Here is a 27823-nt window from a genome sequence, read left to right as displayed (position 1 = left end):
AGGGCCTGGAGTCATCATTATCTTATCGAAATAACCAGGGCTCTAAATTAACACACGCCAACCCGCCAAACACTGGTGAGAATTCATTTTGGCTGGTAGAAAAAATTACCTACCCACCAATTTAGCTAGTAGCGCCCGAGTACAGTAAATTATGAATGGTAAACCCATAGACATAGTTAGGTTAATCTATGTCTATGTGCGGCGTTGGCGACAAAAGACAACACAGAAGCCACCTTTTTTTCAGGACTCAGGAGGAGGATAAATTTGGTCTCACACGTGACATTTTACATGATTAAGCACAATCAGTTTATCTTAAGCAATGTCCCCTGTCAAAACACCGCGTTGAAACAGACAGACACATCAAATTCATCTTTCAGTTTGTGCCCCTCAAGGCTCGTGGGTCGTAGCCAGTGCTGTCCAGATGGTGGCAGCGATGAGATGAGTAGTCATACTCTTTGGTCTGGTGTTGTTGTGTGAAGCTGATAATCGTAGAAGAAGAAAGTATGGTGCTAGCATCAATGGCTAACACAATGATTATCTTTTAATACTACTACTATCGCACATGGACGAGTATGTTACAGATATAGTTTGCTTTCAGAATGACGCTTGTTGTTCGGCACCCAGTTGACAAATAACACATTGAAGTATACGCGCCCAAGCAAGCAAGCAAGGTATTGACATAGTAGCCTAATGCCTGTCAAGTTTGTTGTTATCTGGTTGACATCCACCCATGGAGACGTAATAACGAGATTTAGTTTTCTTCTCTCTTGCTACGCTTAACAAAGGTAAATTCTCGTTTCATCTTACAATAGTGGATTACTATACTCTTCTCAAACCAATGTTTTAATTGTTGTCTTTCTTTTACCATAGGAAAATGATTTCTCAAGTGTTCATCTTGACTTCGAAGGGGGACCACCTTCTATACAAAGACTGTATCCTTTGGCTCTAACTGTCTTTGATTGTAAACACCACTTTGACGAGTAAAACATAAACAGCTGCTTCACTGCATCACTGTCTTTTGCTTCTGTTACGTCCTTCATTGAAAGTTCTCAGTCCGGGGTGAGGCTGGAGATGATGCCATCAGTGCTTTCTATGAAAGTGTGACAGCTTTGAGCGGAGACCAGCCTCCTGTTGTAATGGTGGGTATTATCTGACAGCGGTTACTGTGTTCCAATGTATATAATCTAGCTACATCTACAGCTATTGACTTGTTCCTTATGCTGCTCTTGTTGCTTCTTGTTGCTTTGAAGACCCACAAAGGAATGAATTTTATACACATCAGACAAGGAGGACTGTATTGGGTCGCCTCCACAAAGGCCAATGCGTCTCCCTTTACCATAATTGAGTTCCTGAATAGGTAACATCATGTCATTTACTTTATCTACACTGTGTAGTAGCCTATTGCCAAATTTTCATAGAGTTAGGATGCACTCAAAGTGTGTAATTTTCTATTTTCCAGATTATGGAATTCTGCATTGAAATGCGATATTTTTGTGTATTTTATTCAGCTGTATGCAGTTTTTTGTGTCCAAGATATTGCATTTACTGCACTAATACTTCAGCGATACTGTAGTACTATATGGCATACTATGTTTTTCACAAGAGATATGTAACGCAACACAACCACTGCAGGTGTTTAATGTGGTAGGTTAATGTGGTTGTGATTTTTTTTCTTCGCTTCGTGTGTTTTCCCCCCCAGATTAACAGCTCTTACAAAGGATTATTGCGGCACTTTGTCTGAGAAGTCGGTCAGGGCAAACTTTGCCCTCATATATGAGCTGCTGGATGAAATGGTGGTATGTATAGCTACTGTAAATGTATGTGTATATCCCACCTCAAGGCCTGGTACAGGACAAAGGCTTATCAATCAACAGAGAACGTAGAAGTCTGCAACATTTTATGTCTGAAATCAACCTTCAGTCAGTGCTGCAGTGTGCTAGACAGGCCGTGCCCTCCTAGTGATGCAACACCTTCAGATTTGCTTTTAGTCAGGCCAAGAGCAATACAATATTGTTTCTGAGCTCCCGAAAAATCTGGAACTCTGCTCACTTTGTTGGGAAATATAAAACCATTAGCAAACTAAGGGAGGCAAGTCGACCATGTCGTTTGGGAAATGGTCATTGTTCTGCTCTTGGTCAGACCCAGTCTCAAAGAGCTTTGAAAGTCGATGATAATCAGGCTAGCAGTGAACAGACTATTACTCTCTCTTTTTACACCAAAGACCTTAATTGTGAACCCTTACTGCGCATCAGCAGTGGAGTGTTCCAAGAACTTGGCTCAGTAGTAAACAAGGTTAAGATAATTTGGAGATAGTGGTAAATCATATATGGGAGGAGTAATTAACCAGCGTTCCATGACTGTACCCTGCATGGTACCATCCCGCTGCACTACTCCCTTTTGGGTGCCATTGGGGGCTGCCCCTTGCACGGGTGAGGCATAAATGCTATTTCGTTGTGTGCAGTGTTCACTTGTTTGCTGTGGAGTGCTGTGTCACAATGACAATGGAAGATGGAGTTTCCCAATTGGGCCTTCACTTCACTTCACTTCTTGTTGGTTAACTTGACCAGGTTGATCACTAGCCCATGTTCTTGGAATACTCCCCTCACCCCCAACACAAACACACACACACACACACACACACACACACACACACACACACACACACACACACACACACACACACACACACACACACACACACACACACACACACATTTGTGAATATTTCCTGGTAAAACAAACACGTCTGTCCAGTATGGTCATTGCTGCTGTTTGTCTCCCTCAGGACTACGGGTACATCCAGACAACATCCACCGACATCCTCAAGAACTTCATCCAGACAGAGGCGGAGAGCTCTAAACCCTTTAGTCTGTTCGACCTCAGTAACGTAGGACTGGTGAGGCTCACCATATCTTCACCTTCACTCTAAAAAGGCCATTGTGCTTTTCAAATACTGCACACATTGGGATTGGCAATGGAAAATAAATATTAATATATGATTGTTGATGTTGGTGGTTTGTTGATCTTGTTGTGATGTTTGTTTGTTTGTTTCTTGTTTGTTGATGCAGTTTGGGGCAGAGACGCAGCAGAGTAAAGTGGCCCCCAGTGCGGCTGCCTCACGCCCCATCATGGCACATCGCGGAGAGCAGGTCTGTCTGTGTATGAACAGGTCTGTTTATTAACTGGTCTGGGCCCTGCCATGGCCAACCAGTAGGGCAATCGTCTACCATGCGGCCGACCCGGGTTCGATTCCCGGCCCGGGTCATTTGCCGACCCTTCCCTGTCTCTCTCCCCATTCGTTTCCTTTCCACCTCTCACATTATCCTATCATCAATAAAGTTGTAAAAGACCACAAAAAAACTTTATTAACAGGTCTGTGTATGAACAGGTCTGTGGTAGTGAGGAGGAATAAGGATCAGGATCACCGGCACTATTAATCTTGGCCCCTTAACAGATTACGGACTCGGCAAGGCAATGCCCTAACAAAGTAATATGACTGTTATACTGACAGGTCCCAAGAACCCTCCTAAATCCTGGGTTCAGAGAATACAGTTCTGGCCACAGTACTTGTTTCAACCACTCACAGTCAAGTCAGTTGAACCCTAAAGAATAAAACTCATGAACTCAGTTCATTGGAGCTAATCAATAAAATATTCTGTGTTGGGAGCCTGGGAAGGAAGCCTTATATGGCTATGAGGACTTTCACTTCCTCAAGCCAATTTGTCTGTCTTTGCTCATTTTATGTCTGAGAAAACTGAGTCACACTCAGCAGTGAGTCAACATGTGTGTCACCGCCAATGGTGTGCCTAATTTACTTCAAGGGGTAGTGGGAAAGTATTTGAATGGTGCACTGCTTTAATTGTTCATTTTTATTTGTATTGTGTATGTTGTACAAATTGAACATGTTACTACAAAGCGTTACACAGACTGTGTTAGAATTGTGCACTGATGGTTGTCCACTATTGATATTGCAAAACCCTTATTGACATGCGTTTCCCATTAATACCTTATCTTGTCTTATGCAGGGTGGAAAAAACGAGATGTTTGTAGATGTTATTGAAAGGCTTGCCATGGTCATTGGCTCCAATGTAAGTAGTTTCTCTCTCTCTCTCTCTCTCTCTCTCTCTCTCTCTCTCTCTCTCTCTCTCTCTCTCTCTCTCTCCCCCCTATATGGGTCGCTTTCAGTATGTAACCTCCAAACCTCGCCTTGTGCTTGTGGCCCTGTGCTTTGCTGACGCCCAGTGTCTGTGGAGAAAACATACAAAACAAGTTTCTCGCTGTCAGCCTTGGCGGGGGACTTTTACCCAATCAATGTCCTGAATGCAAATGAGAAAATTACCATTGATTATAATTAAAGTCATGAAAGTGTATGAGTCCTCAATATTGCTTTTGCAAGTTATTAAATAATATATCTATTGTCAATGACATCTTGCCTCACATCAAGAGGCCACAAGCAAAAAGAAAAGGATGGGAGATTGGATATTGAACGCCACCCTACGTGTGCATACAGTATATAATTGTAAAAAGATGTTTTACCTCTCCTTTTGCCCTTCTGTTTGGAACAGGGCATTATAATGAAGGCCGACATTGAAGGAGAGATCAGGGTTAAGTGTTATCTGCCAAACTGCGCAGGTAAGTGTTGGTTGATGCAGATTGCATTGAGCAAACGTTGTTAATTGAGGAGGTTAATTGACCTGGCTGTGACCTCATCCCCCCCGCCCACCTCAATCACCCTTTCATGCATTCATTCATTCAACTTCCCTTTCTAATGCACCGCCATTCTTCTCTCAACAACAACACCCCACGCACCTCCGCTACTCCTTATATTGCTTTCAATTGTTTGCTTTTTCTTCCTTCTCTCACTCCTGTGGTTGTGTGTTCTTCTCCTCCCTCACCCTTCCCTCCTTCTATCTCCCTATCTCCCTCTCTCTCTCTCCCTCCCTCTCTCTCACTCTCTGGTCTTCAGAGATGCGGATTGGGCTGAATGAAGAGCTCAGCATAGGAAAGTCACAACTGAGAGGTGAGTGCAGATGAGAGCGAAATACACACACTGGCACAAAGAAGTCACGATGCCTCTCTTTTTGGTCAAAATAGTTGTTAATGAAAGGTTGAACACTCCATGAGGAAATTCTGTTTCCTGCAATGTCACTCATTTAAAAAGTGCTGGTAGTTTATATGAAGAGTGTTACAGCCTTTGGAAACACACCTTGCTTACTGAGGTTTTTTTTAAACTTTTAACTGTGTACTGTGCACTATCATACACTGTATTTCTCCATCCCTGCCAGGCTATGGGTCTGCTGTGCGTGTAGATGAATGCAGTTTTCACCAGGCGGTTAAGCTGGATGAATTTGACTCCTACAGAATCATTAAAGTTTGCCCTAGCCAAGGAGAGGTACTTCTTCAATAACAGCAAACAGAACTGCTTCAAAGTGATGCTGTAGGATCCCTGAAGTGATACTTTAGGATTTTAAACTTGCCTCTGAGTCTATACCTCAGTATCTCCCTTTATATACATCTCTCTCTCTCTCTCTCTCTCTCTCTCTCTCTCTCTCTCTCTCTCTCTCTTCTTTCTTTCTTTCTTTCTTTCTTTCTTTCTTTCTTTCTTTCTTTCTTTCTTTCTTTCTTTCTTTCTTTCTTTCTTTCTTTCTTTCTTTCTTTCTCTCTCTCTCTCTCTCTCTCTCTCTCTCTCTCTCTCTCTCTCTCTTTATCTCTCTCTCTCTCTCTTCCCACCCTCTCTCCCCCTACATGTGTATGATTTTTTTTGTTTGTTTAATTACCAATTCCTGATTTGATTTGCCGACCTATATGCTTGTATTAAAACACGGTCACCATAGGAAACTGTATGAAATACATATTCTCCTGGTTTTCCAAACTTTGCCAGTCACACCTCTGCCGCTCTCCCACCTCTCTCCTTCACAGCAAACAGTAATGCAGTATCAGGTGTGTGATGACCTGCCTTGTGGACCTCCGTTCCGCCTCTTCCCCTCCATAGAGAGAGACAGCGGCAACAGGTACAGCATCTGCCCCCCTGTTAACATGTACATGCATGGATTTTTTTCTAAACACATCCCTGTGGGCCTTTTGCTTGAACGTAAACGGAGTTCTACAATCATAAAACAGTTAGAGGGTTTTTTTGTAACCGTCACAATGGTGATCCTCCACATTCTGTGTAGATATGGGATGAAAATGTGAAAATATCAAAATTGTGTGTAAATCGTCTTTTTAAAAACATTTGCACGTGTGTAGCCAAAGCCAAGGAAATGTGTTCATGTTTGAACCATGTGTCGTCAAATACTTTTCAACGTTTTACATGTTTTAATCTTCATATAACCATTTCCTCCTTTCTCTGACACCAGGTTATTGATGTATTTGAAGCTACGTTGTGACTTGCCGCCTAAAAGGTAAGCTTTGCAAGTCCTTGAATCCACTTTTTAAAAACTTTCTTGTAAGGATTTATTTCTGTATATATTAGAGATGTACAGGATCCAAGATCCGGTTCCGGATCCGGCAGGATAATAGGTTTTTTGAGACTATCCGGATCCGGCAGGATCTTAAGCAGTGGATCCGGTATCCGGCAGTTACCTAAAAATCAGGATCTGGGGCATCTCTACTTTTTACGTAGCCTAGGCTCTTCAGTCAGTCTTTCACAACCCCAATCGCTGTATGGAGTGAAAGCCCATTGGAAGCGGCCGTTGAAGGCAGTGTGGCAGTAAGCCAATGAGTCTTATAAATAGTTTGCGCCAACGTAATAAAAAGGGCCCACGTGTGCGTGTTGGCTATGTGTTTCAACCCTTTCGTAGGATCCGGTATCCGATTCCGGATCCGGCAGGATCTTAAGCAGTGGATCCGGTATCCGGCAGGATCCTAAAAATCAGGATCCGGTGCATCTCTAGTATATATTGTTACACTTGTCATTCAGTTATGAATTTCTGTGAGAGAGAGAGAGAGCAAGTGAGGTGCACTGTTTCTTGAATAGGACTTTCAGGCCGACCAGAATGGAGCCGGTGCCGATGCCTGCACCAGTTACATTTGGCACTTAAGTGCTTATCTGCGAACTGCGAAGTTTGCAGAGAAAAAAATAGTATTTTGCGATTTGCATTGTAAACCAACTTTCTGGTTCACGAACGCAAAAATCTGTGGCATGAATACGACGGCCGGTTCGCGATTAGGTGCGGGAACGGGCACCGGCACGGTTCTCAGTCGGCCTGAATGCACTAAGAGTGAACTGTGGGCCCTCTGGAGTGCCACATCATTGAAGTTGTACACTCAAAAGACAAGGCTCAAAGCCTCACAAGCATTTCAAACGATTAAGAATGGATCATACTTGGAAGCATGGAAGTGAACGCTGTAGCAGTTCCGTTTTGGCCACTACACATTTATTTCCAGCTGATTTTAAATTGTAAGCACGATCGTTTGGCAGTATTTTGTTGTAAGTTGAGAAGTACAATAAAACTATGTAGTCAAACACTCTGAAAAGCAACACGAATGTAAAGAGCACAAACAATAACCAACTTGCGTTGCGTTATATTAAGCTATTTACATCTTGGAATATACTATACATATTGTGCTTAATCATGAATAACTTATAATAATAATAATAATAATAATTGTATTTGTATAGCACTGTGTCATACAAGGCATGTAACTCAAAGTGCTTAACAAATGGGAAAAAAAAACATTGTTAGAGATAGATTTAAAAGGAGAGGTATAGAGGAGAGGCAGAAAAAGCAGGAAGGCAGAGGAAGAAGAGATAGACAGAGAATGTAGAGTCATAAGGTCAGCGTAGGTTAGGACCAGGATTCTTAGATGTGTAAGGTCCATAGTGGCTGGGCCTATCATAAGTCATACTGTAGATAGTCACACAGAGATTGGGCGCTCAGGTGCGGCCCCTGGTGGCATCAGGGGTGAGGAAAAACTCCCTTTCGCTTGATTCATAGTTTGTAAGGGGGAAAAAAAGCTCAGTGAGGTCTGAGAAAAAAAGACCCCCTATAGTCAGGAAGAAACCTCAGGCAGAGACCAGCGGCCACCAAGGGGAGCCCCCTGCCAGGACTTCCCACACCTGTAATAAAAAGCCTAGCGCAGGCCCTGCCGTGGCCAACCGGTAGGGCACTCCTCTGCCTTGCAGCTGACCTGGGTTCGATTCCCGGCCTGGGTCCTTTGCTGACCCCTCCCCGTCTCTTTCCCCATTCGCTTCCTGTCCACCTCTCACTCGGTCCTGTCAAATAAAGTCAAAAAAGAGGGGGAAAAAATCTTTTAAATAAAAGTCTTGCGCAAGTGTGGGAAACGTGAAGGATTTTGGGTTTTTTTTTCATGGCGAGCATGCAGCAACTGCAACCTTGGTAATTCTACGAATCAAGTGTGTGGGACTTACTAGAATTCTGAAGCACACTTCTCTTTGGAGCAGTACTGAGCGTGTTGCAATGACGTGGAATCCTCGAAAAATTAGCAATACTCATACTCAGAAGGACATCACACTTCACTTTGAGAAGCAGCCATTGTGTGTGTGTGTGTGTGTGTGTGTGTGTGTGTGTGTGTGTGTGTGTGTGTGTGTGTGTGTGTGTGTGTGTGTGTGTGTGTGTGTGTGTGTGTGTGTTTCATTTTATGAGGCTCTGTAATTGATATTACTTGTATTCATTTTCACAGTGCTGCTATCAATGTCTCCATCACAATCCCTGTCCCAAAGGCCTCAGTAAGGTAAAGTGCACAAAGTTGTTTTAGCATTTAGTAAATAATTAAACAGATAACTGGTAACGGCAACGGGAACTCGTGTATTGGTATTATGTAATAATGGCAATGTTGCAATGCACACATGTGGGAAATCTCATTTTACTATACAGATACGCTCTGAGTAGTCTCTTGCTGTGGTCACAGTGAATCTTCCTGTTCCCCATTGTCAGGGACTCTGGGGGGAGGACTGGGTATTCAGAGACTATTAATCATATCCCGATTCTCTCGCTCTCATTCTCTTCCTCTTCCTTGCCCCATCTCTCTTTCACTTTCTACATTCTTTACTATTGTTATTCTCTATCTCTCTCGAACACTCTACCTCCCTCCCTTACTCTATATCCCCCTCACACTATTCATATCTCTCTTTCTCTCTCTCTCTCTCTCTCTCTCTCTCTCTCTCTCGCACTCTCTCTGTCTGTATCTGTCTCTCACTCTCTGTCTGTCTCTTTGTCTCTCCCTCTCTCTCTCATCCTCCCCCTGTAGTCTCTCCCAGGAGCTCAGTAGTCCAGACCAGCGTGCCGAGCTGCAGCCCAAGAGTAAAGCAGTGTTGTGGGAGATCCCTCGCTTCCCTGGGGGCTCCCAGCTCTCCGCACTCTTCAAGGTGAGCCAGTGTTACTGAGGTGCTCCTGCGCTAGTTCGCCAGTTTTGGGGGCTCGAACCCGTCACCTACCACAGGCAACACTCAGGTTTGGGCATGGGAGGCACAGCGCGATACTGCTGAGCTAAAGATCCAAACTGATTGCTCAGTGAATGTTAGTAAACCTCCCTCCCGAGGCCTTAAACAGTATTGGTAGTGCAGCGCTACCAATACTGTATGAGGCTTCGGGAGGGAGGTTTATTAGCTAACGTTGTACCCTGAACTCTGCTAGTTGGCATCCGTTACACCAGGTCCGTCCCGGGCAATGGCTTGTTGTGATGCTGAGCTGACTTGTGATTTTGATCTCAATTTCAGCGACACAGACTGTTAAATATTTTTGATAAGTTTAAATGAAGCAGAGTCCTAATTTCAAGTAGCATTTCAGCTGCTGGCAAAGACTTGAACTCATTTATATCTGAGCTGACTTCTGAGGTGTAGCATGGTAAACTACTGTGTTAAACATCCACCATGTTTCTTGAACGTTTGACATTCCTGAAAAAAGTCATGTAGTTTGTATCTGCCTGAAGAGATTTTATTTCTCTCTGCTATTTCACTGAAAATGTTTCTCGAACTGAGCATTGACTCCCTTTGCTCTGTGCTTGTAATTGTGCATGAATGTTTTCCATACATCAAGTAGTGTGTGGTGTCACGTGTATGTATGGATATCCATGTATCAAGTTTTCCTGGTGAGTCTGAAAGACATGCAACCCCTCTGTGTTTTTCCTCAGCTGGAAGTTCCAGGGCTGTCATCGGCATCTCTGCTGGAAGTAGGGCCGGTGGGCATGTGCTTCGAGCTGCCAAAGCACACCTGCACCGGCCTGCAGATCCGATTCCTCCGCTTCACACCCACCCAGCCTGGACCGGCCCAGCGCTGGGTCCGCTATGTCACCCACTCCGACTCCTACACCATTCGGGTCTGACCACCAGAACTGAAAAAAGCCAGAATCACTGCAGAAGGACTCTGCTCATTTTCTCTTAACTTCTTGGAATAGACGGCGATGTGGCCCATGTGCTTTTGATGGGATGAGGACTTGGTATGCACTTGTGCTATTGTACATACTGTATGTTGAGATGTTTTTTTCCCCTGTATTTCATGGGATACATGGAACCAATAAAACTATTGCAATTGTACCAAACTCTCTCTTTCTAACTATGAACTGATCTTTTTCTCTAAAGGTTTATACAATTTTAAAGTAAATGCTTGTAAAATGCTTGTCATTGCCTATGTGATATTATGTTTGCTAGAGGAATATTTGGCGCACAGTTGACGCACAACTTGGGCATGGTATTTGCTTTATTTTGCTTTTCATTAAGTGCCATCAGAACTGCGCAAATGGTATTGGACTGCCATGGAACACTTCACAGCTGTTTCAAAGTGCGCGTGTCGCGGTATTAACAAACGGAACGTGTGTTTCGAGTCTTTCAAGTCTTGAAATGTTGCCAAATGCGCCCAAACAAAAGCGCACAGCGGTGAGTCGGGGAGCTGCATCACATTGCACAGCGCAGAAACTAGAGGGCCACCCAAACTGATTTTCAGTAGAGCAGGCAGCAGTCATGTTGTGGAGGAGGAGCGAGCGAAGGAAGGGACGTGTGGGGGTAGCACGCTCTGGAAGAAACACCGAGGAGGCAGAGAGCTACTAACTCAAAATAGGTGGATTGGATGCAGTGTTCTTTTTTGAAAGATACAAACGGACTGGCCAAGAACTCGATAAGCTCACAGCTGTAAGCTACCCTGGAGATGGGGGACAAGGCGGGGACCAGGTAAATGATAGCTCATTGCAGTAGCGTCAACATATAATGTGGCTATGTGTGCGTTGGTTGCTAGCTTCTTGAGACGTGAATGATCAGTAAGTTGAACGGTAACGACCGCAGCTGCTGTGCCCCTGTGTCGTATGCAGCCAGCTGTGATTGCAAAAAGACAAATCAGGATTATCGGGCATTGCGGAGCTCCTATTTGTGCACTATCACCGGAGCCATTCAATATTGCGACCTAAATGCTAGCTCGTCCTATTTCTCCAGCTTTCCATCATTGTATGTGTTTGCTAGCACGATGATCAAGAGCCTTGTTTTGATAAGGAGCTAGCTGGCTAAGTTAACTTAGCAATATCAAAGCATTTATCTCCGAAGAGAAGACAGTGTCGCTAGAACTAATGTATTCTGTTGCAGCTCTGGGCTCGCTCGCTCGCTGCACGTCCCTGCCAATTATCGCGCGTGTATGTTGCATTGAGTTGATCAAGGCCACCTCTATGCGTTGTTACACGTTTATAAAATCAGCGCCGAAGTGGGCGCAATATCCATGCTGTTGTCTTGTGAACCAGGAGATTAAACCTCGGGAAAAGTCACGATCCTGTTTTCTGTAACGGTGTTGTGTCGGAGAAATCCATCGTAAACATGAGGAGTTGAACGTTTTGCCATTTTGAGGTCGACAGCAGCAGAAAGCCCACATCTGCTCCTTGACTGACTGTGTGCGTGTTGTGTGTTTGAAAGGGATTTGGTTGCTGTCTGGAGTGATGACTATGAAATGTAGCCTAATATTGAGAAGACAGTTGTTCACAGAAAGCAGACAACTCCCCTCAGCTTTAAACATGCCATAACTGTTGATTCATAATGTGGACATGAACACGTCCGCTATAATGTCGAAATAAATGGGAAGAAATGAGTCATGTCCTATTTCTGGCCAAATTTCAGCTGTGTGCTGTATTATTCAATGTAAGGTGCAGTGGCACCCAGGCAGTGGCGTTGTGTAATTGTTTTACCCATAAAACATATGGTTATTATCCATATAAGAAATTATGGGAATTGGATTGTGTTTGATAGAGATGGTCATTCACTGAACCATATTGAAAAATGACATGGGCTATAAGCCAGGTTATCTCAAATATTGTTTTCAGCTTTAATTCTTTTCCATACTCATTTTGTGCATGTCCACTTTGTTGCCACAGGGTATTCAAGAAGTCCAGCCCCAACTGTAAGGTAAGTCAGTCATTAGGGTCTGACTCGCCCTGTCACACACACATGACTCTCAAGTCAAGTGCCACTTCTCTGTCTAGTCTGTCGTGCCAACAATAACAACAATAAAAAAAAGGATTGGCTTAAAATGCTCTGCACTCGTCTCCTTGTTGTAGGTCACAGTGTATCTGGGTAAGAGAGATTTCGTGGACCACCTGGATCAAGTGGACCCCGTAGGCAAGTTGGATCAGCTGTCAGGGATTCCCAAATCAAAATCGTATTCAGAAGAGGTTGTTCTGAGGAGCGGGAGTTGAATTAATGATTTGTGTTTTGTCTTCTGCCTCCCATCCCCTCTCCTCACTCCCCCTGGCGTTCTCTCCTCTCCTCTCCTCTCCTCTCCCCCCTGGCATTATCTCCTCTCCTCTCTCCTCTCCTCTCCCGTCCTCTCCTCTCCTCTCTCTTGTCCTCCTCTCCTCTCTTCTGCTTTCCTCTCCTCTCTCCCCCTGGCGTTACCACCTGTCCTCTCCTCTCTCCCCCTGGTGTACCTCCTCTCCTCTCCTCCTCTCCTCTCCTCTCTCCCCCTGGTGTACCTCCTCTCCTCTCCTCTCTTTTGGCGTTATCCCCTCTTGTAGATGGTGTGATCCTGGTTGACCCAGAATATCTGAAAGACAGGAAAGGTATTTATTTATTATTTTCCCTATATGTATATCCTCCCTCCCAGCCAGGCTTTCCCGCACATGTTCTGCACAATTCTCTGCCTCTGCACAATAATCTAGTCCACGGTTTTCCCCAGTGCATGCACTCTGCTTAGGAATTGTCTGCCTTTTTGTAGATCTATCTAAGGAATAGTCGACTCATACGCATGGTAGAGTAGAGTCACAGTAGCCTGTAATGCTCTCTACAAACGGATACCAGACTGGTTCTACCACCTGAGCATAATAGTTTGTTATTTTTGCCCCATGCACTTTGATTTCAATCAAAGCACACAATGGCTTTATTGTTGTTTTCATTTGCACAGCTGTAGAAGACGCCCAACCACAATAACTCTCGTCATTCTATTCTCCTTTTTTGTCAGATTTAGCAATCGATTCCCCTATTTTGTCAGATTAAACAAGGCAATTAAAAATAGCTCAAACTTTTAGAGATTTCCACATAATAATGTAGGCCACTACTGCAGTTGGTGATGTGGAAATCTCTGGATCATTCACACATTTCAACTTTTTCCTTTCTCCCCGTCTATTCATCTGTCCAAAAATCTCTGTATCGTTTCCTTTTTTCCCCCTCTCATTTTTTCATTCTGCCCGTCCGTCCACCTTGTCCTTCTGTCTTCCGCAGTGTTTGTGACCCTCACCTGTGCGTTCCGCTATGGCCGCGAGGACCTGGACGTCCTTGGCCTGTCCTTCCGGAAGGATCTGTACATCTCCACGTTCCAGGCCTTCCCGCCAATCCCGGAAGAGCGCAAACCCAACAGCCGCCTGCAGGAGCGGCTGCTGAGGAAACTAGGACAGCACGCACACCCCTTCCACTTCACCGTGAGTTTAGATACACACACATATACACACACACACACACACACACACACACACATCCCTTCCACTTCACCGTGAGTTTAGATACACACACATACACACACACACACACACACACACACACACACACACACACACACACCCCTTCCACTTCACCGTGAGTTTAGATACACACACACACACACACACACACACACACACACACATCCCTTCCACTTCACCGTGAGTTTAGATACACACACACATCCCTTCCACTTCATTGTGAATTTAGATACTACACACACACACACACACACACACACACACACACACACACACACACACACACACACACACACACACACACACACACACACACACACACACACACACACACACACACTACTTCCACTTCATCGTGAATTAAGATACTACGCGCGCGCACACACACACACACACACTACTTCCACTTCACCGTTTAGATACACACACACCTTCCACTTCACCGTGAGTTTAGGTACGTGCGCAGACTGCACACGCACACACACACACACACACACACACACACACACACACACACACCCCTTCCACTTCACCGTGAGTTTAGGTATGTGCGCAGACTGCGCACGCACACACACACACACACACACACACACACACACACACACACACACCCCTTCCACTTCACCGTGAGTTTAAATACACACACACACACACACACACACACACTCACGCACACACACTCACGCACACCTTCCACTTCACCGTGAGTTTAGATACACACACATACATACACACCCACACCCCTTCCACTTCATTGTGAGTTTAAATACATACACACACACACACACGCACACTCTCAAACACTCACACGCACATCCCTTCCACTTCAACGCGAGTTATTAAAACACAAACACATGTGTGCACATGTACATCCCTTCTGCTTCAACGTGACTGAACACTGACACAGACGTACACTCATACACACACATCCCTTTCACTTCATTGTGGTGTCACACACCACACACACACACACACACACACACACACACACACACACACACACACACACACACACACACACACACACATCAATTTCGTTTCACTGCAAGTTCAGACACACATGCACATCCCAGGGTGATGGGGCCTTTTTGAATTAGCTTTGTCACCCTCCATGAGATAGTAACTTAGTATAACTGCTCCATGCTAGTTTAGTTTGCTGGGTCTCTCAATAGTTAAAATGAAGGACATAAGACAATTATGATTCCTGTGATCAAGTACAGTAGTGTGACCAGGGGAAAAACACGATTTGGCACCTCTCGAAGACATTTGATGTGCATGTCTTTTTTGTGACCATGTATGCTGTAGCTAGCTCTCGTGTGGTTTGGCTGTGAGGATTCCCATGAACCCGCGTCATCTTGGTCACAAATATTTAGTTGTAAGCAACCAGGACCCTGTTTCTCGACAGTGTCGTTGCTAACTAGTTAGCAACTTAGTAAGTTGCCTATGGGAAATTGCATTGCAACCAAGTAAGTCGCTAACTTAGTTAGCAACGACACTGTTGAGAAACAGGGTCCAGACTTCATTTTTAGAGCCTGGAAGATCATAAAGGTTGGAGCAGGCCTCGTCCAAACAGATTTTTCTTCTTTTTAAGGTGCTGACCAAAATATTGTGAAATTGAAAAGTAATAACTTTCTTTTGTTATTACACAGACGTGTTTCGCCGTTCTGCCTTCCTCATAACATATGCCATATATACAAGTGACAATAGGTCTTTAATACCCACACCCATCCTGCCTGGAAGCTCCAATCTCCAACAGGACGCCCATTTGTCTACAGCTGAACTCTTGGGACTAAACTATTGGTGATATCATTGCACTGTCGCTTTGTTTTGTCTTTCACTGAACTGTCTATCTGTTCATTTCTGCTTCGAGGTATAATATTCAGTGGTGTTATGATAGGAAAAAAAGTGAACCACTGAAACCACTTCTGTTCAGCTTCAAAATAGTTCCTCTAACCTTGCATACTTCACACAGTTTTAAGCTCATTTCCTGTTTCCCTCAATGGGGGCGTGGCCGGAATAGAACAGCAAGCTCTTGTTTTATCGGTGACGTAAGCAATCCAAATGCACTTTGTTAAAGCTTCTTTAAAAACAACAACAAGGCGCATAATTCCCAGCTTTCCAGTTTAGTCATTATTTTCACAGAGACACTTGTCAGGAAGGCAGCAGGGTGAATTAAAGAAATGTAATCAACTCAGTACACCCGAAATAATGTCTGTGTGGGCTGTGAGATCATAGGATAAGGGTTGTTATGAATAATTAAATTATTGTCGTGCAGTGCGTTGGTACTACTATGGTAGTGGAATGTCATGTACCGTACAGTGTGGCTGCTCAGTGTGTACAATCATACCACGGCTGTTTTTTTGTTTTGTTTTATGGTACTAGGGGGTGGGCAATATATCGAGATTTAAGATGTATCGAGAAGGAGAAACATCTCGAAGTAGTTTTTGGCATATCGAATGTATCGAGATAAGTGATAAACGTTTAAAATTCTGAGATTGCCAGAGGCAAATTCTCTTCCTCCACGCTGCTCTTGCACCAGAGCGCGCTTCTGCCTTCCGTCTGTGGCTCGGTTACCTTAGAAATAATAGAAATACCGGAAGAGAATGCTCCGATTCCACTATGCCGTTACTTCGATTTGTCAAATTTCTGACTGCACAGCCGCAGCCCAGACAGGTTTGCCAAGCATATAATGTCAGTGTGTGGTTTTTTGCCTCTTTTAGGGGGAATTGAACATTTCGAGATATATATTGTATATCGAGATATAGACAATATATATCAAGATTTTTTTTTCTCCATATCGCCCAGCCCTATATGGTACACATTACCGTGGAGTCTACTACTAAGTCTTGTTTTTCTACAGAGCAGTCTGATCCCATCACATCATCCTCGTGATTTGGATGATCAGATTTAAATCAGTCTCAAAGAGGAAGCTGTGTGTGTGCGCGTGTGTGTGTGCGTGTGCATGCTCGCGTGTGTGTGATATGTCTGGTGCTGCTGTTGTTCATCCTACATCCTATGTCTTTCGTGACAGATTCCCCAAAATCTCCCCTGCTCCGTCACACTGCAACCTGGACCTGAAGACACTGGAAAAGTATGTACACACACACACACACACACACACACACACACACACACACACACACACACACACACACACACACACACACGCATGCAAACACAAACTTCTGACTTCAGATCTCACTTCCTGTGAGAATGTAGGACTGTGCCTATTTTTACATTCCCACGAATTTCAGACATTAAGTCTTTCCACGACATTAAGTCTCCTTTCCATTATTATTATACATGTACAACACATGACGGACGAGCTTTTTATAAAAATACATTATGGCCTATGCCGGGCAAGCTTTATTGAAAAAAAATAAAAATGCATGATGACCTAGACTCCACGTCGTGACTAATCCCCTCCCTATTCCCAGTGGTGAAGATTTTCTCTGAGACACAATTTTAGTCCTCCAGTTAGATTGAAATGCTCGCAGCAGCCCGGGGGCTCGCTGTGCTTGTTACCTATGCAAACTCCTGGGCATTAGGGATGATTCAGTGGTTTCGTTTTCTGTTCTGCTCTGCTCTACTCCACTCCTCTTCTCAGGCCTGTGGAGTTGATTTTGAGATCAGAGCGTTCTGTGCCAAATCTGTGGAGGAGAAGATACACAAAAGGTACTGGGGAAATTCACTCTCAACACACACACACACACACACACACAGTATTTCTAGCTCTTTTCTTCTCTTTCTTTCCGTTGCTCTCAATCTCTCTCTCCCTAGCCCATTTATTAATTCTCTCTCTCTCTCTCTCTCTCTCTCTCTCTCTCTCTCTCTCTCTCTCTCTCTCTCTCTCTCTCTCTCTCTCTCTCTCTCTCTCTCTCTCTCTCTCTCTCAATTTTACCTTGCTCTCTTCTCTTACTGATATTTTCTTGTCAAGTTGTTCTCGATCTGTCAGTGCAATCCATTCAGATGCGCACCAAAAAAGAAAAGAGAAGAAGACACTCGTGACTGGAATTTGGTGTTCTTGCCCCTCTCTCTCTCTCTCTCTCTGTGTAATCAAAACAAATCAAATGATGCTTTAATAGCATGAATGATGAAATCATTGTTGCTAAAGCAATGTGCAGGGGAAAAGACATACAGTCTCCTACTAATAAAACTGTAGTCTCTCTCTCGCGTGTGCTCTCTCACTCTCGCTCACTCACTCACTCACTCACTCTCTCTCTCTCTCTCACTCTCTCTCTCTCTCTCTCTCTCCACTTGGCAGGAATTCGGTGCGGTTAGTGATCCGTAAGGTGCAGTATGCCCCAGAGAAGCCGGGCCCCCAGCCCATGGTGGAGACCACTAGGAGTTTCCTCATGTCCGATCGCTCGCTCCACCTCGAGGCATCTCTCGATAAAGAGGTACGGTCGGTGTCTACAGTAGTTTTCAGAGTGAGGAGTCTGCACACTTCAAATCCCTTTTGTTGTTCTTTTACATGGCTCGATTTTAAGTGTGCGGACTCCTCACTCTGAAAATTAGTCAGCCTTTGTTCTTCACCTTTTCCTGGGATGTGGGCAATCTTCACCTTCAACGGAGTCTACAGACCATCGACAATGCCATCCATCTTTTAAAATGGTGCTTGTTTACCAAAACTTGATCAACTCAGACAAATTAGGCCTGCCTGACCCATTTTGTTTACTCTCTTTCATGCCAAGTTGCTGATTACAACTTTGCAGTACAGCTGAGGGATGCTGTTCTGCACAACATTTTACCTTTTCTACTTGAAACTGTGAGCATGCTGACTAAAGGCTACTGACTAAAAATACATATGTACTGACCCATTTTTTTCTTCTTTTTCTTTTTTTTTTTTTTTTCAAAGTCTCGTCATACAACGGCGAACAAACACATTTCTAAGGCTGTCCTAGTTTTTGCAGGGACGGGCACTATATGCAAGTCCTGTTGTGTCTGCCAGAGTCCAGATTTGTTATATGGTCAGCACTTAAACATATGCATTGGCTGTTTTTTTCTGCGATGTTGAGTCCCTAGTGTTGCCTGGCATTGATGTTTTGGTTTGTAGCAGGAAATGCGACCAGAATTGACATTTATTTACTCGGTCTATATGCAGACCACATGCCTTACAATGAGTCCAATATGTATTTGATCCCTTGCTGATTTTGCCCGTTTGCCCACTAATAAAGACATGAGCAGTCTATAAATTTCTGATAATATGTATTCAAACATGGAGAGACAGAATATCAAAAAGAAATTCCAGAAAATAACTTAAAATAATATATTTTAATTTATTTGTATTTAATTTAGGGTAATAAGTATTTGACCCCTCTAGCTAAAGAAGATAAAGTGCTTTGTGGCAAAGCCCTAGTTTTCTAGCATTGAGGTTAGATGCTTCTTTTAGTTAATGACAATGTTTGTGCATATAGTAGAAACAATTTTTGCCCATTTCTCTTTGCACATTATCTCTAAAACATTAATAGTTTGTGGCTGTAGCTTGGCAAATGGGAGGTTCAGTTCTCTCCATAGAATTACTATAGGGTTAATATTTGGAGACTGTCTAGGCCACTTCACGACTTTAATATGCTTCTTATTGAGCCACTCCTTCGTTGCTTTGACTGTATGTTGTGTATTATTGTCATGTTGGGAGATCCAACAATGGCCCACCCATCAGTGTAGTGGTGGAGGGAAGGACGTTTGCACTCAGGATTGCACATTACATGTCTCCCTCCATCCATTCATTGGTGTGAAGTTGTCCTGTGCCTTGGCCAGACAAACAACCTCAAACCATAATGATACCACTTTCATGCATGATGGTGAGGAGGTTGTTCTTGGGATCATAGACAGCAGTACTCTTTCTCAAAACACATTGAATTGTGATAATGCCAAACAGCTTGATTTTGGTTTCATCTGACTACAGCACCTCCTTATCATATCCTAAACCAGTCTGATGTCCGTTGGCAAACCTCAGGTGGGACTGCACAGGTTCCTTTTGAAGTAGAGGTACCATGTGTGCACTACAGGATTTTTAAACCTCTGTGGCATTAAGTGCTACCAGTAGTTTTCTCAGTGATTTTGGTCCCAGTAGCTTTGATATCATTGCCTAGTTCATCCCGTACAGCTCTAGGGTGATTTCTTTCTGTTCTCATGATTATCAAATCCCTACAAAAGGTCAAATCTTGTATAGAACCCCAGACAGCCTGATGGATAGTCATTTTGTATTCCTCACATTTTGGAAGAAATGCATCAACAGCTGGGTCATTAATACCCAGTCTCTTTCTTGTGGCTTTGCAGCCCATTTAATCTTTGTTCAGGTCTAAAATCGTGTCCCTGATATCATTTGACCACTATTTGGTCTTTCCCATGCTGGTGAGGTTGGAGTGTGACTGATTCACTCATACTATGGGCTGATTCTGCTGATTCAATGTGTCTTTTATGCATGTTAGTATGTACAGGTGTCTTTAATTCAGATGACAAGTTGATCGGAAGTGCCCATCTGGTCTGTGGGCCTGGAACTGTAATCAGTTGGCAGGGGATCAAATACTTATTTTGCTCGATGAAACGGAAATAAATTAATATATATTCTCTTCAGTTAATTTCTGGATTTTCTTTTTGATATTCTGTCTCTCTATATTAGAATACATATTATCATAACATTTATTGACTGATCATGTCTTTGTTAGTAGGCAAACCAACAAAATCAGCAAGGGATCAAATACATATTGGACTCACTGTATATACAACGTTTACAACAAGTTCATCAGATAATACGCACCACTGTTTTTTTTGGGGTTTTTTTGCATCGAGTATACCTTGGTGTATGTGATACTTATTCATGTCTCCTGCGTGTCTGTGACTTACTGGAATCTTCCGTCCGTAGTTGTACTACCATGGAGAACCCATCAGTGTCAATGTTCACGTCACCAACAACTCAACCAAGACCGTCAAAAGAGTCAAAATCTCTGGTGAGTGAGCCTGCTTAGTAGATACACACAAGATTTTTTTTTATTAGATTTTTTTTTTGCATATATGCTGCTGTTAGCATATGCATGTATCTTCTGGACATAAAAATCATACAGTCCACTGTTTTATTTTTGCCATTTCATTCCCTTTCATCCTGACCAAACATGTTGAAAATGTAATCAAATATTGTAACCATGAAATGTCATTTTATAAGAACTTCAGACAAACCATTGTGCCTGAAACCCAATTTAGCCCATTGTATTGCTATGGTCATTGTCAATTCATCTTTAAGCCATCTTATAAACCAACAGCTGTTGAACACAACAAAAAACACATCAAATGACATTTATTTTATGTGTTTTAAACTCTCAAATCTTTACAACTTTGGTATGCATGTTGCTCACGGAAACACACTCCCTCTCTCTCGCTCACTCACTCACTCACTCACACACACACACACACACACTCTCTCTCTCTCTCTCTCTCTCTCTCTCTCTCTCTCTCTCTCTCTCTCTCTCTCTCTCTCTCTCTCTCTGATACACTGTTCAGCACTTTGGTCAGTCTTGCACTGTTTTTAAATGTGCTTTATGAATACAACGGTCTGTGTGTGTGTGTGTCTCTCTCTCTCTCTCTCTCTCTCTCTCTCTCTCTCTCTCTCTCTCTCTCTCTCTCTCTCTCTCTCTCTCTCTCTCCTCAGTCCGGCAGTATGCTGATATCTGCCTGTTCAGTACGGCGCAGTACAAATGTCCAGTGGCGCAGCAGGAGGCAGAGTGAGTTACGACTTCCCCTTTTATTCCTACTAAAGGTCAACTGCTAAGCCATCATTAGCACACAATGCGCCGTTTTCTGCTCTGAGCTGCCTATACGCTGTGTCTGTTCTACTGTGTGTACAGCCCCCAGCATGAAGCAGCCATGTTGTCGTCGCCAAAGACCAGGGCCCTAAATTAACTAACTACTATGTTTTTCACCACCAGCCAAAATGGCTAGTAGTAGATGTTAATCTTACAAAGCCAAACCCACTCACTAATGGGTCAAAGTTGGTCTTTTCTACCAGCCAAACCGGAAATTCACTAGTGTTTGGCCGGTTGGCTTGTGTTAATTTAGAGCCATGCCAAAGATGTATGATGGCTGTGTGAGTGTACATTGTTGGTACATGTGGTGGCGGGCGGGGGGAAAGGCAAGGCCAGCAGTGTTTCATGACTACTGACTGAGTGACTTGAGCTCGTCCAAATGGACAAGACAATAATGCTCCTGTTTCTTTGGTGAATAGGCCAGATAGAGAAATGCTTGTGTGGGACCTTGCTGAAGAGAAGAGAAGGGCGTGTGTTTGTTTTAGCTGTTGGGTTTCAGTATCGCCAACACAAGGAGGAAATGCTGACTCTATTCAAAGTCTCACTATTGTTTTCCCCCACCACTCTCTTTCAATTTCAAAAACTGTCTTTCATTCAAATTGTTGCCAAAATGAAGTAAATGGATCTGTGTTATTCTATACACAGTACATATGATGTGAGACTATATTTGAGTCTTTCATTGACTGCCAAAAAATAAATTTGTAAATGTGCAACAAAATAAAAGCTAATGCACTACTAGCCAAGTGATCGATGGTGGTGGTGAGGGAGGACGGTCCTAATAGTATTTGGGCTTTCAGGGAGAGTGAGTTAGCGCTGTGAAGGCAGAAGCTCTCTTTGATCCAGAAGATGGAATTGCATAAATCTCTGTGGGCTGCTTTTAGGAAGTGATAGTCAGACATTAAGTTCTTCTTTTTTCCTGCTGCAGTCGGACTTCATTAAAACATGACTAATGTGTTCCTGTTAAAAATTGCTGAGGTTTTGTTTCAATAATATCAACACTAGTTTCAACTGAGGGGTCCAGAAAAAATAAAATCAAGTTGCACCAATTCCGTGTTCTGACTGAAGAGTCCATGTTAACCCCAATACCTTGTTTCTGTCCAAACCTAAGAACAGCCAATAACACTTTAAAGTAAACTCCCCTTTATTCGTTGATCGTAATCGTAATTCTTTTTTCTCTCCCTCCTGCTCCCCAGTGACCAAGTGTCATCCAGTTCCACCTTCTGCAAGGTGTACACGCTGACGCCCACGCTCACGAACAACCGTGAGAAGCGGGGGCTTGCCCTGGACGGTAAACTGAAGCATGAAGACACCAACCTGGCCTCCAGCACAATGTAAGCTGCTCATTTAATAAATACATTACGTTCATCACGTCTAACTGTCAATTCAAGTCTTTAGCTTTTCTTTTGTTTCAGACATGGTACATTTTTATGCTTTACCCGACATGTTTCGACGGAGTTACTTCCGTCTTTATTTGATGAAGACAAAAGTTACACCATGGAAACATGTTGGGTAAAGGATAGAACTTTTACATGTCTGGAACTAGAAAAACTGAAGGCCATGTAAGCTCACTGAACCACAACACAGGACAAGCTGTATGGCCAACACTTTCATTGCCTTATGTCCCTGTTAATCATAATGATGCACAATAATAATAATTATCAATTAATTCTCATTTATGATGAGAAATTTCAATGAAAATCATTGAAATGGTCAGTACCTCATATACCTTAATACCGTCAATACCTCATAGTTGAAATGGCCAGTAAAATAATGCAGTACTATGGACACAGTCTGGCAATTTGGGAACATGTAGTACATTATCTTATATGGTGACCGTGTCTCAGTGGGATGTTATCTGAACCATTTACCGCAACTGTGGTGTGAAAAAAAGTACATACATTTTGCCTGTGACTCATCTCTTTATCTGGTGCCGTTTAACCACAAATGTCTGAATTGGGAGGAGTGGCATGTGGTTTTGAAAGTAAAGTAGTTTCGCTTCACTTATTGTGACGGTAGCAACTATACCTGGAGCTGAGCAGCATTGTTAGCTATAGCCATTAAAGGGGGTGTGACTAGCCTGGCTATCGTGGATGCAGCTCTCTCAGTTCTATATCGTTCCTCCTGACCGCCAGAGGCGGTGCTTACAGCACATGGATATCCATGCGCTGTAAGCACCGCCTCTGGCGGTCATCCGGAACTCATAGAACCGTGGTTATATACATAAACTTCGATTTTTGTCAGTTTCTCTGAGGGAGATCCGGAGGGTGTGTCCAACTTTAGAAGTTGCGATCATAAAAAGCCTGTGTATGCTGCAATCAAACAGACCACCCTTTCCTTTATCCACCCGCCAACAGAACTGATGTATCATTACCATAAATATGCCCTATCGAGGCGGTGGAAATGCACATAAAAATGCATACTCACCTATCCCGAGTGAATGTACTAATCTACAGGTAGATAGCTTGCTTGTCTAATTTGAGAAGTGAAACTTAGGGCTTGGTAGTAACTGTCAACTGTTGTGTTTTCTGCGTGGGTCCCACAGCGTGAAGGACGTCAGTAACAAGGAGGTCCTGGGGATCCTGGTGTCCTACAGAGTCAAGGTCAAACTGGTGGTTTCGCGTGGAGGGTAAGTGTTTCACTGCTCACTTTCAAGGTCGGCATGCGTAACCAAAAGCACTCCTTGCACCTCTCTCATGCTCCATTATTTCCCGGCGTCTATCACACACACACACACACACACACACACACACACACACACACACACACACACACACACACACACAACAAGGGCTTGACATTGCCAACAGGCCAAATGCTGAAAAAACTTGGCTGACAACTAAATTACACTAAAACAGAAAGGCTGAATGGTTAGTGACTCAGGAAAACCACCAGCCACTGTGGCTGGTGAGCAAAAATGTCAACGGCAAACCCTGACACACACACACACACACACTAATGTATGGACAGAAGATGACTCATAGTCTCACTATAGCTGCCATGTGCACATGAACACACACACACACACACACACACACACAAACATACATAGGACACACACTGTTCTATTCTCCTACCGTAAGAGCTCCAAAGTACACAGGCTAAGTACAGTAAGAGGTGGGGTGTAATGGAGTGGCTATGATGCACGCTCTCTGTAGCCACTGGAGCGGATGAAGTCACTGTTGGAAGGAGTCTTCGCCAGTCACTTAAGAGATTAAAAATACCCCGTCCTTGCTCTACTCTTTTAGTGTATGTCGCCTAGCCATGGCGAAATACCAAATCACAGCGCTGTCACTGTGTGGTGTGTGTTTGAATTTAAAAAAGGGGCCGGACAGTTTATATTTCAGAGGAGGCGAGAACACTTGCATAATGACTGGCTTCTCTGACGTAGGAAAGGCACATTTGTTTTCGGTTGTCTGCTGCAGTCATACAGCGGTCATAGACCTTGATTCCTCCCCTGCATGTTGTCATTCTATATCCACCCCAGTCAAAATAATAATTGGATGACGTGTGCAGAATTATCTCAAACACACAAACACACACGTCTTTTTTGGGTGCCTTGTAGAATGAGAACCTACACACATACACTCCACTATACCTCCTAGGTGCCACCCTTTATGAACAATATTTGTAAAGCTTGTGTAATGTGGTGCCCCTGGGCACCGTACCGCTGGCCCTTGCGTTTAATCCGGCCATGCAACTTGCTACATTGTTGCTATATTGAAGATAAGTGTGGATCGAAGGCAGTGCATTAAAATGATAGAGCGGGTATGATTCGATTGAGAACTCTCCGTGGTGCTGAAGCTTACAGTATGGCTGAAGGGAAGACTGGCTATGGAGCTGTAACACACTGTAGTGCATTACTATATTAGGCCCCACTCACCCTCAGTCATTCACACGCACACGCGCACACACACACACACGCACACAGTACATAAATACAAGAGGTGGAGGTGGTATTATTGTCTGCCTATGTGGTTGCATTTTGAGTTTGCCTGCCCTTTTCCTTTTTGGTTTTGGCTTCATCCCATTTTCATTTCTCCCTCTCCTGTGTGTGTCTTGTGTTTGATCGTTCTTCCTCCTGTTTGTGTGTTTCTGTATCCCTCCTACTCCCCCCACCCTCACCTCTTACCCTTCCTTCCTTCCTTCCTCGTCCCCCATCCCTTCCCTCCCTCCCCTTCCCCTGTCATCTGTCTTCCTGCTGGGGTTCTTCAGGCTCTTAAGCGGATTGTTGGAGAGGTAATTTTACACCTGAGTGATCTGTTTCCAAGCATCTACTCTGGCCTCAACCGAGACATTTGGGGATGAACTGTGAGCGTGTGGGTCTGTACGCCGTGTGTGTATGTGTGCTTGCGCGCGTGTGTGAGTAGGTGTGTGAGTGCGTGTGGGTGTGTGAGTGCGTGTGGGTGTGCGAGTGCGTGTGGGTGTGCGAGTGCGTGTGGGTGTGCGAGCAATAATTAACAAACAAAAAAAGGCACATAGCTTTTTAGGGGGGTCTCCCATGCGTTGGGTTCTTCTGTTGTGGTTGCTAGGTGCTTGTTTTATCTGTTTTGATAGCTTATAGAGTGAAACAGTAAGTGCTAGTGGCTAAGCTGATGGGAATCTCTTCCTAGCAAACAACACAAAATATGGATAAGGGGGCACTGCTATTGTTATTGTTGATGTTGTTTGTCCTCCTCCTCATCATTGCTGTTTGTTTGTCAACCACAGGGACGTGTCCGTGGAGCTGCCGTTTGTCCTGATGCACCCCAAACCCACAGACCTCCCCCTCTCACGCCCACCCTCAGGTAAGACCTCCCCCCCTCTCACGCTCAGATAAGACTGAGCTGTTGCTTATTTCCACCATTCCTGATTTGTACGTATGCTTTCATGTGGTATCTTTCTTTGAAAATGTGAGGACTTTTTGTGTTTTTATTTTGTCATTTCTGTTATTTCAACAGCTGTTCCTGATAACGACCCTCCCATTGACACAAACCTCATTGAGTTTGACACAAAGTAAGTATATTTTGATATTTTGAACACCAGTCATGCTGGAAGCTCATACTGTGCAGGCAGTAAGGCACATATCTTGCGATTCGTTTCTAACCAATATCTGAACGACCTCAGGGTGCATGCCTTTGCTGACAATCTTTGGTCCACTTACTAAAATAGGAAATTTGAAAGCAAACCGCACCAAAATGGGTGAAAAAGGAAAAAAACTATTTGGTTTTGACTAAATAGGCATTCCTATGTAGCAGGCAAAAAGAATAAGGAAGCGCCTATCTAGTAAATTTAATTACCCTAGTAAGCTTTCAACCAGGCGGTGAACGCTACCCGGCCTGATTACTTTCTTCGTGTACTGTATATCCGGCTCCCCAGTGACCTATCTGGTTCAAAGGTCATGTAAATGACGGAGCTGTAGTAGGTCCGATTTGTGCTTACTAGTGGCTGGCTTTCTACATAGAAGCTACTGGTCAGAGCGCCGAGTGGTAGCCACCGGTAAGGATGTGCCCCTGGTCTGAATACGCCCTTACTCTTGTAATATTGCAGCACCTGCAGTATGCTGTTATCACTGCGTAAGGCGTTCCTCTGTCCTTTGCTCAGATGATGTTGACATTAATCACGTTTCTCTGTTTGCTTTGCAGTAGCTTCTCCCAAGATGACGACTTCGTGTTTGAAGACTTCGCCCGACTGAGGCTCAAAGGAGTGGCGAATGAGAAGGATGAAGATTGCTAAAGCTCCAGTCTCGCTTTCCTTTCCTTTCCTTTTCTTTTTTCTCTCTCTGTTTCAGTGAGCCCCATTGCTTGCTATTCTTTCTTTCATGTCATGAATTCTTTCTTGCTCTTTTCTTTCCTGCTTTTCTTTCTGCCATCTACCCATCTTTCATATGTAATAACCAGAAAGAAGACGCAATCTCTTTGAGATTGAAACTTAAAACTTAATTTTCCCATTTTTGCCGGATCAAATTACCCCCCTTTTTAGTTGTATTCAAACATGGCAGCTTCTGTCTGCTGCATGTACATACATTTGATAGGGACCCATTTGACAGAATTGCTGCGACTTGAGAACAACAACAGGTGCTGATGAGTTTTCACAATTATGAAGTGAGGCATCCGTTTCCTGACGTGACGATACAAGATGAGACACACCAATGTGCAAAT

General features: G+C 43.7%; 2 protein-coding genes across 4 annotated transcripts; both read left to right on the top strand.

Annotated features, from left to right (window-relative positions):
• Window positions 1–437: 437 nt before the first annotated feature.
• On the top strand, window positions 438–10494 carry ap4m1 (adaptor related protein complex 4 subunit mu 1). 2 transcript variants are annotated; one of them, XM_063203249.1, is made up of 16 exons: window positions 438–671; window positions 871–932; window positions 1054–1139; window positions 1251–1357; window positions 1700–1796; window positions 2786–2896; window positions 3069–3149; window positions 4026–4088; window positions 4566–4632; window positions 4967–5020; window positions 5286–5392; window positions 5920–6011; window positions 6357–6401; window positions 8644–8694; window positions 9211–9328; window positions 10093–10494. In XM_063203249.1, the coding sequence occupies exons 2-16, from the start codon at window positions 875–877 to the stop codon at window positions 10282–10284; spliced, it is 1329 nt and encodes a 442-aa protein (XP_063059319.1). In that variant the 5' UTR covers window positions 438–671; window positions 871–874; the 3' UTR covers window positions 10285–10494. The 2 variants fall into 2 exon arrangements, with proteins under 2 accessions (XP_063059319.1, XP_063059318.1); XM_063203248.1 differs by having other exon boundaries at window positions 438–785.
• A 361-nt stretch (window positions 10495–10855) lies between these two features.
• Window positions 10856–27406, top strand: arrb2a (arrestin, beta 2a). Of its 2 annotated transcripts, XM_063203245.1 has the most exons (16): window positions 10856–11125; window positions 12307–12337; window positions 12490–12550; window positions 12946–12990; window positions 13649–13845; window positions 16916–16975; window positions 17492–17559; window positions 18149–18284; window positions 20753–20837; window positions 21533–21605; window positions 22880–23017; window positions 24229–24312; window positions 25899–25922; window positions 26394–26470; window positions 26624–26678; window positions 27308–27406. In XM_063203245.1, exons 1-16 carry the CDS (start codon window positions 11103–11105, stop codon window positions 27396–27398), a joined length of 1248 nt encoding a protein of 415 aa, XP_063059315.1. In that variant the 5' UTR covers window positions 10856–11102; the 3' UTR covers window positions 27399–27406. The 2 variants fall into 2 exon arrangements, with proteins under 2 accessions (XP_063059315.1, XP_063059316.1); XM_063203246.1 differs by lacking the exon at window positions 25899–25922.
• Window positions 27407–27823: the final 417 nt, after the last annotated feature.

This window comes from Engraulis encrasicolus, chromosome 7, assembly GCF_034702125.1.
Source record: "Engraulis encrasicolus isolate BLACKSEA-1 chromosome 7, IST_EnEncr_1.0, whole genome shotgun sequence".
Classification (NCBI taxonomy): Eukaryota; Metazoa; Chordata; class Actinopteri; order Clupeiformes; family Engraulidae; genus Engraulis; species Engraulis encrasicolus.
The sequence above is the reverse complement of the archived record's forward strand: the minus strand, read 5'-3'. Positions and strand labels throughout refer to the sequence as shown.